A 15,425-nucleotide genomic window follows, 5' to 3' on the forward strand; every position below is an offset into this window, starting at 1 on the left:
CCTGTGATCATAAAGCTCACCTTTCGCGTGGGGAATTTACATGGCTTTGTGGAACCAATTTCCAAAGAAAATAAGGCCACTCCCACCACTCAAGAAAAAGACACGCTGCCTCAAACAGGCCAAATCTAACACAGCATAGTGTATGCCTTTTAAGGAGCCCCCAAACCCAAACAAATTGTGTACTGCACGCATAGGGAGAGCAAGAAGGGGAAAGACCAAACTATACAAAAGGAAAGTCACAGGCATTGCTTAGTGCACTAGCAGAAGGAACACAGATTTGACGATGACAAATGCAGTATAACAATCCCTGCAGAACAGAAAAGAATGGGATAACTGCTCATAACTGTGAAAAAAAAATTTAGGGAGAAAAGCTTATAATGCAGCACAGGGAAAATTTATGAAGGCTATGCACAATCTGTTGATTAATTAACAGATATGCAGCAGTCCTAGAATGCTTCAGCGGAAAATTAAACTTCCAAAGTGAGGAAATTTCAGATCTAAATCTGCCACTGTAGGCATAACTTTCCCCCTCTGTGTGTGTGCATGGCTGAGCCCCAGAATACAGGGCCTCTAGATGACTTCAGAGGAAAATTTGCCAAAACTTAGCATGGAAAAAAAAAAAAAGTGTGTTACATCTTAGCCTTGTTCTTGGATATGGCTGAATGGCGCTGTTCTAACTGAAATTTCTCCCCCAGAATTCATGCCTGAGGCAAACATTTGGCATGGAAAACTTGAACCGAATAGTTAAAACTATTGTAAAACTATCCATAACTGAAAACAGGATCTTATCATGAGAAGGGTCAAGCAACTGGAATAACAGGCACTGCTAACCAGCCACAGTAGAATAACAAACTTAGGCCAAAGAGCTCAGAACAAGGACATTTCCATCCTGAGCTATCTGCTTTTACAGTAGAAAATGACTTGTTAACTTCAGCTTTTGAATCTTGACCCCTGTACAACAATTTAAAATTTATTTTTTCATCTAAAGCGCTACTCAGAGTTTGATTCCAAGTAACAAACTACTGTGCCTAAAAAATTACTCAGATAAGTGAAGACAGACACAGATTATCTTTGAAAAAATAAGAAAAGGCAGACACATTTTACTTGGTTTTCTTGGATATACGGCAGCCTCAAATCACTTGCCAAGTGAAAGATTTTAGAATTTTCTAATTAATGAAGTCTTCAGCTAAACCTAAGGTGCAGAGCAGGATGGCATCAGTTATAACATATGCCTCAAAAGCTCAGAGAGGAATTCAGATACTCTGGTGTAAGACACAGAAAAGCGGCTGACAAATCATTTGCAAGTAATGAAATGTTGTTGATGCACTCCCTAAAACCAGAAAGAGCTGTGACAGACATTTTACCATATCTAAACAAGAAGGTTTCAGCAGCAGAAAAGATAAGAGATGGTTAGAATATCAGACTGGATAATAAAGCTAACAACAGACTTGCATGAAGAATAGCTTTTATTGTTATTAAGTCTGATTATAGGGAAAAAAATAAATTGAAATGATCTATCTATACCCTTCATCCACAGTATGACAGAGAAAGACCTATTTTCTGTACAGGAGAAAAGAATAAAATACCCTGTATAAAATATTGTAAATGCATTCTATGTCAATTTAAAAATTATATTTGTCAGAAATTTTATACTGACTACAAGAAAGCACAAACATAGCCATATGTGAAAAGAATGACCAGAAAAAGAATCTGTTTATTTTGTATACTTATTTGACACTTCTGTTTGTAGTGAGACTCACTCTGCCCTCGTACATTTTTATATAATCCGAAATCATAACAGGAAAGCATGCACGTACTTAGATTTCTGTTAAATACATTAAATTTGAAGCAGAAATATCTGAAATTCAATACTCAAATTCAGGAGCCTGAGGTCAGCCTACTTATTTGCTGATGATACCAAGCTCGTAAAAACACCCTTTCTGTACTATTTTAGTTGGCAGTACCATCATCATTCCTGCAAAGAACAAAGTACACTCTGAAATTAGTATAAATAAGCAAACGATAAATGACCAGGAAGAAGAAAAAAATCCTGAATAATCAGAATGTCACAATCAGAATTAGGAGTCCAGAAACATACTCTTCATTCTAATTCGTCTCTCCTTCTGACCTACAGTACAGAGGTAGGAAGTTACAGCTGTTTAAATTCTTTCTGTAACACTGGGATAATACTTGTCAAAAACCTAGTTTCTTGAAAAAGAGTGCCTTAAATGTAAGGTCTCAGTACTACTTTAAAGTAAGAGAAATCTAAAACTTCAAAATACCTTTTTGCAACTAGGAATCTTATGGACTCACTAAAGCAGGTTTTAGATTTTCCAGTCTATTTTGATTATTTTTTTTATTCTATCTCTCTTATTTGTAAGTAAGTTGAACTTCTGTAATGGTCTTTGAGAAAACTTCCTAAACAGTGATCACTATAGGTTATGTAGATTAAGAAACATATTTTTTTTTGCAAACAGGAATGCAGTACTGTAGCTATCAGTATTTCCCTGCATACAGTATTTGCAGAGTTAAGATCTGTTATGTCAAAAATTAGAACAACAAAATGTTAGAGGAAAATAACACAAATTACAAACAAATCTCAAAACAGGAATACTTCATAAATTTGAAAGGGTGACAAAATGACACAGGGATGACAACCCTCCCATTCCCTTGTGACAAAGACTTTTTAGTGTTTCAAGAACCTGATACTTGGGAACATTCTCTCAAGTGCAGTATTCATACAGCAGTGAAGATACCTTAACGAAGACACCTGTCACACAGGAGCACTGAAAAGATTCTGACAAAGATACCATAAAATACGCTGTTAGATCAGATTATGTCTCTTGTTAATGTGAAAACCAGCACTTTTGTTTACATTCCTTTCTCAGCACGTATTTCCAGGTACTCAATCACACGCTAATCTGGCTGTATGCTTAAAACTGACATTTTACATATATACTTCAAACACCTAAAGCAATTGTGATACCAGTGGCACTATTCAATTTGCTTAAATTAGCCATGTGCTCAAGCACTTCACTAGATCAGGAGTGAAAGCCAGAAGCTTTAACTGTCTTGATAACATACTGTAGAGGTTACAGAACACTTTGATATCGTCATTGCCAGCTGAGCACAGACATCAAACTATAATAATCTGAAAACAGCTATTATGGAGTTTCCTGAGTGGATACATGCAATTTCTTTTGGTTTTCTTTTTGATTTAAGATTACAGTAGCTTTTATATCTTCTTCAGATTGTCCAAACTACAACTATTAGATAGAAAACAAGATCACGAGCTCACCGTTATCATCATGGGAATACTCTATTCCAGAAACAGTGCATCTTCGGAAAACCATCTTGTTTTCAGTAAGTGTCCCAGTCTTGTCTGAAAAGATAAACTGCACCTGACCTAAGTCTTCTGTTATATTTAAAGCTCGGCACTGCAGCTGAGAGTCCGTTTCTTCATCATATAAATCTTTATCTTGATGAATAAAGTATACTTGGCAGATTTTAACTATTTCAATGGATACATACAAAGAAATTGGAATCATAACCTAGAATACACCAAAAAAAAAAAAAAAAAAAAAAAAAAGGGACACATACCCAAAAAAAAACACATTCCAGCGAAGACTGACGAGAACAGCACTAATTTGGATGCAGGCTAGCATCTAAATGGCATCAGTATAGCCACTATGAATGCACTGTATCAGAGCACTTAAAACAGCTCTAATAAGGGCTAAAAAAAAAAAAAAAAAAAAAAAGAGAATTAGGAGAAAACAGAAGCAAGGATACATTGAATTACTAAAATCCAGTAAGACTAGAATGTAAAGAGGCTACGTATTTTAAGCATGTACTGTAAAGTTATTAGAATGCTTGAAAAGAGTTCATTTACTGTCTTAGATGAGGAAAACCTATGGTGAATTGCAGAGCTGAAATACTTGGACAGAAAAAAAAATAACAACTTGGACAGAAACAAATAATTTTTTGTCTAGTAAGGCGAGCTTGAAACTAGCCAGGACAGAAAAAGGAAAAAAAACAAAAACACCAAACCCCAAACAGACAGTAAAGTCAGAATCCTGTACAAGTGAAAGACTGGGATAAATTTATTCTGCATAAATAATAGATGGTTTACAAATTCACTTTGCAGACATAGGAGAAACAAAATGAAAAGTGCAAATGTCTCCACAGGAATAATCTTTTTTGGTCTTGGCTTTTGCAACGCAGGTTGTTTGAATGAAGAACACATTTTATCATTGCTGAAGAAAGAGATGTGAGAAGAAGTTTCTCCAGAAAAGATTTTTAAGTATTTCTTAAGAATTGTCAAAACTCCATGCAATACCTAATTTGTACCTGAGTTTTTCCCTGCAGAGGTTTTTCAGGACAAAAATTCCCTCCTGCATACATTTTTTAGATTCCTGAATTAGGTATGAGGGATAAATTGCAGCCTGTATATAAGTGGCAAATGTGGCTATTTAAACAAAAACTACCATTAAAGGTTGGTGTTTAAAGAATTTTGTTTTAACCAATATAATAACCCAATACTTTACCATAAAAAGTAATTTAACTCATCCTTTTTAATTCCTATTTTTACAAAGAAGTTGCTGCCTCCAGTAACACAGCCTCTTCTAGTGTGGCAATGGGCATACTTTTCCATGTCCCAGTGACATGAGTTTCTGTTACTTCTATTATCTTATCATCACCTTCACCCTTCAATACATTTCTCTTCATGACCAAAAAACTTTTACCAGGGTATGTTACCTAGCTGAGATATGGAGTTGTTAAGAGCAATAGCTTTGGACAGCAGTTAAAAAAGTATACAACTTTAGTTCATACCAGGACACTGTACCAGAAGTAGCACCCCCAGTCTTTGAGGTGTTCCACAGTGGGTAGATATGAAGCATAAAGCTTGTTTTCTCTCAGCAGGGCCCACTGCATCCTATCACTTCCGACTTTTAAAAAATAAAATAAAATAAGATACCTGAGTCTCCTGGAGAAGGTTCTCCAGTAACTGTCTTCTCCAACGGCAAGGGAGCTATGACAGTTTACTGTGTGCATCAGTTTGTTTATTTTTCAGAGAAGTTATCATCTTTTTACCACTGGCAAGACCACTTCTTTTATTTAATTTAGCTTTCTGATTATATATTATCACATTCCCTATAGCTAAAATTTAATTTTAAAGTGACTAAATGTACTTCTTTTTAGTGCTTGATACTACACATACTGCATATTTATAGCTTTGTTACAGGAAACTCTGAGCAGAGGTGACAGCATGTACAACTTGATTACCTGGAAAACTATGATCACTGTCAGAAATAAATACACTGCAGCTAAAACAGGAGACAAATATTTGCCATCAGGCCCTGGAACATCAAAAATTGGTTTCTTCTTCTCACCATATTGCCATACCCATAGGCCATGACCTGCAGAAGAGTTGAAAGAGAGAAAAATGAAATTACCTCCAAGGAAAAGTGCTTATTGTACGAATATGTTGTTAGACTTGAGTTATATGGGGAAAATGGTATTTGTTTTCAACTATTCTGCATGACTTTTGAAAAAAGCCCCCAAACCATGTTTTTTTCTGCCTTGGGCTTTGGGGTTTGAGAAAGGTGTTTGTCTGGCCTTAAGGACAGCATACAAGAGTTATTTCACATAACTTCATCCAAATAAAGTGAGCCGGCCAGTCTAAATTAGCAATTTAGGCTCTTTCTGTAATAAGCAGAGAAAACTAGACTTCTTTAGAAAGTGATTCATTTCAGTGATATTTGACGTGTTAAAATGAAAGAACTCCATTGACTGCACTAGGTGTATCACCAGCCAACTATCACTATGCTAGTTTCAGCTGGATGAAGTCAGAACAGGCTTTAATCTCTGAAATAACAGTACCAGCAGTCAAGAGCATGGAAACTGAGGAACTAAGAACAGAAGAAACGCTAAGCCTTGTCCAAACCCTTTTTTTATTGATTGTGCTGATAACTAAATAAAGACTACTATTATTTGGGGAAAATGATGTTCTTGTTAAAGAGACAGAAAGTGGCCTTTTAAAATAGAGCACTAGGATTTGCAGTCCTAAAAGACCTAAAATGGCATGCCTGATGTTTTTAAGGTTAAAAACAAGGAAGAATTCCCCCACAATTAGAAGCATTCAAACTATCTTTACTATATGTCGGAAATCAGAAAAAAAATGACATAGGCTACTTTAAAAGTAATCTTTTGTAAGCCACATTCTGACAAGGTCCTTTATATCTTGATACATAAAACTAGCACTGAACTCTCGAAAAATAAAAACAGTATTTAAGCCAAGTGAGCAAATTATTTTGTCTCTGTACTACCAACATGAGCATACTACCTTACTGATGTCTTTATTCTTGAGAGCAAAAACTGGAAGCCCCACGCCGAGAATGACCTACATCAAGACTCGTTTTACAAATACCCTGACTCAGATTTTCAAAAGAACTAGTTAAGTGCTGTACCTCCACTTATGCTTTCTCAACAGAAGGTACAAAAATTGCCTGACTCTTACAAAACACAGCTTTGCATGTCCTCAAGCACCAGGCACCTCTGGTTTCCAAGGGCTCAAGCGCATTTCTTTTCAGCGGTTTTTGGTTGCCAACACCTCCAGCAGTTTGCTCTGGCCCTCTGCTGGTGGTTTCTAGCCCTGTAGCAGAAGTGACAGAAGGTAAGGTGTACGTGTCACCCACCGTGTGCCACCTCCTCCCGTTCACATTCATGCATCTCAGGAGCTTCAGCTGATCTGAAGCCACTGCAGTGCACATCCTGCTGCCGCTGCTTTGGGGGCAACACCTGGGATGCAGTGGCCAAGGGGACAGCTACAAGAGTGACTCCCTATAATTAAGCCTCCCACAGCACTTCAGCCCCTGAGGACTGCGCTCCTGGACACTGAGACACTACAAAAAAGTGTCATGAACTCAGTGGAAACAAAAATGCTGGGCTGATTCACAGCTGGAAAAACTCATCTTTAAGCAGCATTTAACAATACCTGGAAAAAGGCGCACAGAGATGTATTAAAATGGCATAGGATTGTTATTAAACTACATCATGGTTGTTAGGAAACATTCCGGTGTTTATGCCGTATGACTCACACACAAACATTACAGAACACACAAACATTAAGGATATGGAATTCATATGCCATGTATAAAAAATCATTTTGGGTGCCAAACGTAAAACTCAATTCATTCTCACAAGTGAGTGGAAAAACAGCCCGAAGAGTCCTAGCCTGAACCTCAGCATTTTCTTAAACACTCCATGAAGTCTAGAGAGTCTTCTACTTGGATTTATGCAGATTTAGACTTTTATTTATTTCTTCTTTGTTAAAGCTGCAGCCTTAGGGACAGTGCGTCAATGTTGTATGCTGTGCCCTTGATTTAATAAATAGTAGTGGGGAATAGCATTGTGCTAATTGTGTTTATTCTTTGCTCACAAATTACTTTGCTGACTGATTAATGGCATGTTACACTCTGCCACCTGTAATTTTGCAGGGACTACAAGTAAAGTGGCTTCTTTCGCACTTGACATTTTTGGATGCTATCAAAGGTGCTAGAATCTAAGCCTTTAGATTTCTGGTACTAATAGCATATATTCGATTGAAGCTATTGAGATGAGGTTATGTATCAAGAGATCTTGATTTCAAAGAAGAAAACACAACAAAAATTAGCTAGTATGGAAGCAGCTGTATGGATTTCATATTTTGGCAGACACATAAACCTTTGATCAAGCTAAGCACAGGAATCCCAAAAGAGTCTGATACTTAAGTTTGTACTTTTAAAGAGCACTTACCGATGGCAGAAAACAGACACATGATTAGAAGTATGAGGACACACCAAAGGACATCGGCATTCATCTGTCTTTCAAGCTTACTGCGTTTGTAACGGGGTCCATTATTATTTAATAAAGCTTTGGTCTCATGCCCTGCAGAAGCAATTACATCAAATGACGTAACACAGATTTTGGTTATTATTTTAAGGAGCCTACAAAGAGGTGGTGTGCCTAATCAGATAGAAAAACAGCCTTTACCTGCATATATTACTATTCCTGCAACTTCTTCTGTATTTCTAATGGTACATCCACGTAACAAAAGATTTTCTTTGAACAGTCCATCCTTTTTCCCATTTTTATGTACACTGCATAAAATTTAAAAACAGAACAAAGCACAGCATGTCAAAACATTAAGCTTGTTAAATCATACTACTCTGTAATACAACAAGCCCAGGAAACATCTTCAAAGTTTAAGAAGTTTTGTCAACCTGATGGTGAAATATTTCCTTAGATCTTCCTCCTGGGAGGATTCTCTGGCAGACCTACCCAAGAATCCCAAACATGCAGCAGCCCAGCTGGAGCAGTACCAGTTGCTGTTGGATATACAAATGTACTGGAAAAATGCTCATTAGAGATATGCAGGCCAAACCTACAGCATGTGTGCAATCTGTCTAATCCTTTGAAAACGCATGGGACTTTCTGTGCACCTGCAAATTGTGCAATCCCAGTTAATCCAGTCCACCTAAAAGCAGCTCTGCAGTGCATATAATTAACCCACTATGCACATTTATCAAAGAAATCCTAGAAAGAAATATGGTGAAATTGGTAAAGGACTGTGTCTCAGAAACAGTGATATTAAGGAAGATGTGCCAGGGATAATATGCGTCAGTTCAGTGAAAAAGAAAAGAAAAAAATTCCATGTGTTCACCAGTGAGAACAAGAGAAATTCCTTTCAGAAGTGTCCCACTGACTCTGTAAGAAAGACGAAATGGGCTGTGCCCTGATGATTCCTGTTGACTAGCACCAAAATACACGAGAAAAATGGAACAGAGTAATGTTTCCATTACAACTCATTGTCTGCTGTGCATAAACTGACTCAAATTTCAGCTGACAGACAAAATCACAAAACAGCCATACGAGAATTAACAGTCACCAGGGAAATGCTAAACAATAATAACAACAATTAAAAAATATCATTAGAATGTTTTATTAGGTAAAAAAAGACAAAGCAAATAATGATTTCAAATCTTCTCTAAATGAATAAAATTTAATTTACTTTAATCAACTGCAGTATCCCAATGCCTCAGAGAAGATTAAAGTAAAGTCTGGAATGCTTAAATGTTCTGCCTTCACTTTCAGAGCATCAAAACCATCATTCTTCCAAAGTCTAAAAAACGGAGTGCAATAAAAAAAGGAGCAGAAACTGGGAGTTCAAGAGAAATCCTGGAAAAACACATATGCTATACTGAAATTAACATTGTGCTGTTGCAACATTGAATTTTATGGCTACCTGGATTTGAACATTTAAAATCCTGTACCCCCCAAAATCTGCAAACTGTCTTTTATAAAAAGGTGGAGTTCTTTTTATATGCTTCCTATTTTCTAAGCCTTCACACCTGGGTTAGATCTTCATGCCTTTCTCTGCTTGTCAGAATATTTTCTTTTTGCTAAGGGAGGACCAAAATTCTAACTTAACATCCTTCTAGATCTCAGACTTGAAGAACTTTATATCAAATATTCTGAGATCTGCAAGAAAAAAAAGGTTCACATTGGTGAATCCTTTTACTCTTCCCCAGTCCAGTAGTACTATTTTCAGATTATGCTGTTATGCTAGTTATTCTACGTAGCCTCTAGTCAATGTTCTTAGTAAGTCGAATATACCTATAAATAATATCTATACATATATTCATACATACGTATGTATATACAGACACACACAGTCCTTTTTAGCTCAGTATAATACCCACTTCCTGCACAAAAATAGAAATTAAAAGCATTGGTGTTTCAACAGGTATGCTTAGCTTTTCACTGTAAGGATGGAAAAAAGAGGTGGGTTTGACACCTGAGGTACCTGCAGCAGTGACAACATCAGCCTAGAGATGATTAGAGACCAGAAACAAATGGAGAAGAGAAGCAGCAGATAACAGCAGGTTTGCGATTCTGATACAAAAATGAAGTGGTTTTTTTTTTCAACAGGAGTGAACTTCCCCTGCTCAGCCTGTCCTCCCTGTCAGCCTCAGATATAACAAGAGAGGGTTGGCTTCTACCCTCTTCAGCAAACCTCTTCAACCCACCACCTCACTTCTTGCCAAAAGAGTTTCAAAAACTGGGGGGCTGCCCAACAGCCCTCTTGCAGTATGCCAATAGGTGTAAGCACCGATGGACAGCTGGAGAATTACCCAAATTTGGCTGGGCTTGAACTATGGGAAATATTTTCTTAATGATTCCGTACTGTTGAAATTATAATACTATCAGGATTCTGCCATTCGTCTGCTTTTTAAGGCTGAATTTTACATTAGCCTCTCTCATAAATCATGAAGATGTTAGTTTGAATTTCCAATGAAGTCTTCAAACGATAGTTATGATTCCTGTTAATAAGTTGGACTTTTTAAAGATAAACCTACTTAAGAAGTAATTGCTCTCCCTTATGATTTTATAGCCTTCATTAATTTTTTACACTTCACAGTAACAATGGACTGTGACAGGGATATTGGACATGGTGAGCTTTATATACAATTACCTGCATATTTTTTTCTATACAACTATATGTTTGTTCTTACTACCTTAGCTTATACAACTGCTCCAAAGCAATGGTGCAACATCTGAAGTTAACCTGTAGGTGCCAAGACCCCAATCTACAACCCTCACCCACCAATGGTCCCCTCACCAAAACTTATCCTTATATGTGTTTGGTACTGCTTTTTACTTTTCCATATCCTAACAAAGTCAATCAACTCACCCATTGCTCACCAGACCTTTTAAAAACATGAATGAAATCAGAATGTGGGAAAAAGAAGCTGGCAGGGGCTGGAGAAAACTCACCGTTTCCCCCTTACCTGCACTCATTCCCAGTGACTCGCTAACAGAACATACATGTAAGACAATTGGGCACTGATGATAAAAGGAAGAAAAAATTACAGACACAAAGGTCTGGATTAAAAAATAATGAAAACTAGAGTTAGATAATACTGCTCACTTTGATAACAAACCTGCCAATGCTATAACTTTATGTCTGGGTGGAGAGATGGCCAAGACCCCATTTCTAGCTCTGCGAAGTTATAAACCTTAAGCTTGTTACAGTTTGGGTGGAGAGATGGCTGAGACCCCATTTCTATCCCTGCGAAGTTATAAACCTTAAGCTTGTTACAGAGGTTGAACAGTCTGTTTTTCTCCACCCTGGATTTAGATGAGTATAACTTTGGAAATCAAAGAAGGAAACATTTCTCTGTCAGTAATTAAAACAGTGGCCAGCTGAATAGACAGCTGGAACACAAAGGCAAGCCCACAACTGCAGGTGCAATGCTCTTTTTCTCTGCAATTTCTCACATGGATGACACCACAAATATGCAGTATCTAAGCATCTAAAATACACATGCACCACTAATTAAGAGAATTGGGCAGACCAAATGCAGTCAGCTACTACTTCGCTACAGCACTCTGAAAGTGTTTGTGTAGAAATAAGCCTCCTGGTTTAATACAGAAACGCAAAAATAAACCTGATGGTAGCTCACTTTAGCCTTCCATTATGTTTTTCCTTGTTGTGTGTTTACCAGCATTAAATCCCAAGGTGACGTATCAGAACTGTATTCAGAAGAGAGCATTTTCTTTCACTCTCTGTTTTCTCAAGTATCTTACAAAGCAAATGGCAGAGCTGGCATTACTTTCCAAGGCTTGACACTCCCAAAGAAAATATTCACAGAATCACAGAATCTTAAATATACTCTTAGTGCACATCATCAGTCAGAATCTTCCTGACTCCCAATTCTGATGAAATTTAGTCTAGTTTTTTTTTTTTTTTCCAGGAGAGGTGGTGTCACGATAGCACATTAAAGAGACAATTCTGTATAGATTTATAATTTTTTTCCTTAAAAAAATTGTAACATGATTTTGTATTAATTTGATTTTGTTATTTTATGACAAGCTTTGAAATAGAAATACACACATTCCTTGCGTTACTTCTTTTGGTATGATCAGATAAAGTTTTCCGTTCTTCTCTAATAATAAAATTTTTACTTTCATGGAAAAGCTGGGAAGCAAGAATGTTAACTACTATTTCTCCTTTTCCCTTGCCCACAGTTTTTAAAGCCGATTTTGTTATTTTTGGAACCTGGCATGGGATGTTTGAATGTTTGCCATGCATAGTGTACATAATCTGGATAGACCCATACAGGCAAGGGGGCATGTTAGGTTTTATTCTATTCTTTTTACACAGACTTCTTCTAGGGGAGATGAAAATGAGGAAATATATTTGGGACATCTGAGGATGCAGAAACTGCAAAACAGCATTAAAGCGAGCACCTGAGTAAAACTGTCAGTCTGCCGGCCTGTCTGCACACCCAGAGTGTGTTCAATGCAGATTGTGCCAATATAACCGAAGAAGTCACATGCAGTAATGTGCACGCTACACTTTTGCAGCTATAGGATAGGGCCAGGCCTGCCTCAATCCATTTTGCAATATTTTTGTGGGTTTCTATTAGCATGTTCCCCTTTACCTTGGCCTGCCAATGCTACATTGTTTACCTACAGTGATCACATTTTAGAATAACTGTGGGGAACAGAATTTTCCCGTTTACAACACACACTCAAATATTTCTATTCCCTGTCAGATTTGTCAGCACAGACACTAGAACCAAAGGAGCCCTTCATATTTCAAATAATAAAAACCAGTCTTAATCAAAACTGGAAACCTATTAAGTGGTCAAAACTTCAAGGAAACTTTGACATTGATGTCTCAGCACAGCTTTTACACATGGATCTCCTGAAACTCTATTATTTCATAGCATCCCTATTTAAATATCTCTAACATTTCTTTTCTGTTGAGCTATTACCAGCGGGGAGCTATCTGAACCTTTCTTTCAAGCAGTGACTATCGGTAAGATTTTGAACAAGAGTTAACATCCGAGTTTGACATGGCAATGACATGTTGCAATTCAGATGTGCTAATTACTATTCATCTTGCTAATGTGTGATTTGAAATAGACCCGTGATTTCACTAAATTAATGAAGGAAATCTAAAACGAGGGGGAAAAAAGCTTTTTCCCATGATAAAGTAGGAAACTGAGAGTTTATTTGTTGATCCTGCTCTTTAATTCAAATGCCCCATGATCCTTTAGTTGTAAATCTCTTGCAGCATAGTGATAAGACCTGGAAATCAATTGATGCTTTTTGCCAGATTCAAAACTGATGTCTTGGCTTTCTTCTGTGTCAAAATATATTCACATCATTTGTGAAACATTAAAATATAAAGGAGAATCAATATTGAACAACTGTCTTCCAAACGGTATTACCATGTTTTCTGCTACATAATTCAAATGTTTCTGTGACTTAACATGCCACAGACATTTTCTATATGGAGTACATAAGTAAATATGTAATGAAAGACAAATTTATGCATATCTTCTACAGTATTCAACCTCTGCTCCATATTTTGTGGACTAAGATTCTCACATATCAAGTGTGCTATAAAAGCTGCCAAATTTTCCATTTCCATATCTGGAAATGTCATTTCTGGAGTAGAGAAAGCTCTCTATTAATGTAGGCATTTACACACCCTCATGCAGTTATGTCTAATACTAATCTTTTATCTTTAAATGAACTATAGGCCTTTGTGCTGCTAAATAAAGGAACACATTTTCCCACACTACAACTCAATGTAGTTTCAAAAAAACTGTCCTGATTTACACCAGTTGGCAGTACATCCTACATGATCTGTGACATCTGAGAGTAGTAACTGAGGTGGTAAATAGCACCACTATAAAAAAGTCCCCAAGCTCCAGCAATTTACCTTGTGCCATTTACTCAATTCAATACTGCTTATCACTCCTAATCAATATGGGCAATAAATCATTGCATTCTAAACAGCGTTAGTGTCTATTTAACTCTCTTCATTAAAATTTAGACAAAAATTAAATATCCTGGGCTCTCACTCTCCACGTGGTTACAGACTATAGAAAAATGTCATGCAAGAGTGCATGTCCAAAGTCACCACTATCAGCATGCCTGCACACTACAGTCCTGGTGCTAAAACATTTGCTTCTGGGCAGGGCTGTTTGGGGAGAGATGGGCACCCTGTTGATGCAGTTCTGGTTTTTTTAGAATTAAGTCAAGTGGCCGTAGGTGATTCTGCATGGCAATATACAGGCACAGCCATCGTGTGAGCCAATTGTTTTATTTTGTCTGAATGAGAGGAAAGGAATACTGCCATAGCTGGAGAAATATCAGTTTCGCCTTCAGATTTTCCTCAATTACACTTATATTAAAGGAAAGATCAAACAGGCCCATCTTCATAAATGCAGTGTACAACAGATTGTGTTTGTTTGTTGGCTCTCTTGAACTGGTTTTCTATTTCCTCCCATTTCCAGATGGGCTTTTTTTGATCCATGGAGGGAAGGAAAGGGAGAAGAGTGTCTGTAACTACAGTGCTTCATGCATTCATTTCTGGAGTGTAAACTGATCAAAGCCAACAACTAAATCCACCCTAAGGAATGGAAACGTGAGGCTCCCATCTCACTCTGAAGTGAGGATCCTCTAAAAGAGCCTTAAATATGCAGCCCTATTTAATGGGATGATGGTGCAACTTACAGAACAGAGTCTAAAACAAACCAGCATTTATTTTATCCCATATTAGAGAAAAGGAGTGTATACTGAAGGATATTATATGAAATACTCACATGTAACCTCGAAACCTACTTAAGTCATTGTTTGGCTTCTCACATTCAATGACACTGGTGAACTTCAAGGGGTCAAATTCTGTGTCCTGGAATAATAAAAGTGTTAATTACTTAGGGCAAAGACTTGCAAATTATAGCCAAAATTGCTTTCTTTTCCAGCTTTCATACTGTATTAAAGCCCAGCTTTTTTCAAAGGCAATCAAATGAATGACACTGACCACTGGCACTGAAAATCAAAGGAACCTGGGCACCAAAATTCCTTAGATGCCTTCCAAAATCTCCTTTCCAGAGATGACTTTTTTCTGCAAGTGGAAGAATGTGAGTTTCTAAAAGCATTAGAGAAAAGATGCCAAACCCAGAAGTTAAATGAATTTGGTCTGGAGTAAAAAAATGAAATTTATCTGGAAAGGCTCAGAATATTCAATAGTATCACTATATTTCATGTTCAGCGAAGCTACTGAAAATCTGGGACGACATAAGTCAATATACTGCCAATTACGAAAAAGCTAATAAGAGCTTTTGAAATACTAGCAACACTTCTTAATTGCTTTATGCCAACACAGATAAATTAATCTACTACAGTAAATTACACACATATAGCAGAATAACTTTTTCCTAATTGACACTTAAAAACCTTCTTGATTCTCTAGCTCATTAGTCTAAAGATGGTATTTTTGCTGACTCTGTATGTTTACCTGCAGTTAGCACGTTGTTGTGTCTGAGGAAAAACATCCTATCACAGCATAATTATTTGATTTTGTT

General features: G+C 37.0%; 1 protein-coding gene across 1 annotated transcript in view; it reads right to left on the reverse strand.

Annotated features, from left to right (window-relative positions):
• Positions 1-15,425, reverse strand: part of ATP10A (ATPase, class V, type 10A) — a 114,853-nt gene that overhangs the window by 37,026 nt on the left and 62,402 nt on the right. Inside the window, exons 3-7 of the mRNA XM_014960412.1 lie at positions 14,664-14,749; positions 8,032-8,138; positions 7,795-7,926; positions 5,284-5,417; positions 3,299-3,551 (exon numbers count right to left, since the gene is read on the reverse strand). Of these exons, the coding sequence (XP_014815898.1) occupies positions 3,299-3,551; positions 5,284-5,417; positions 7,795-7,926; positions 8,032-8,138; positions 14,664-14,749 (712 nt within the window). The remainder of the gene's footprint in view (positions 1-3,298; positions 3,552-5,283; positions 5,418-7,794; positions 7,927-8,031; positions 8,139-14,663; positions 14,750-15,425) is intronic.

Source organism: Calidris pugnax, unplaced genomic scaffold, assembly GCF_001431845.1.
Source record: "Calidris pugnax isolate Ruff unplaced genomic scaffold, ASM143184v1 scaffold188, whole genome shotgun sequence".
Lineage (NCBI taxonomy): Eukaryota > Metazoa > Chordata > Aves > Charadriiformes > Scolopacidae > Calidris > Calidris pugnax.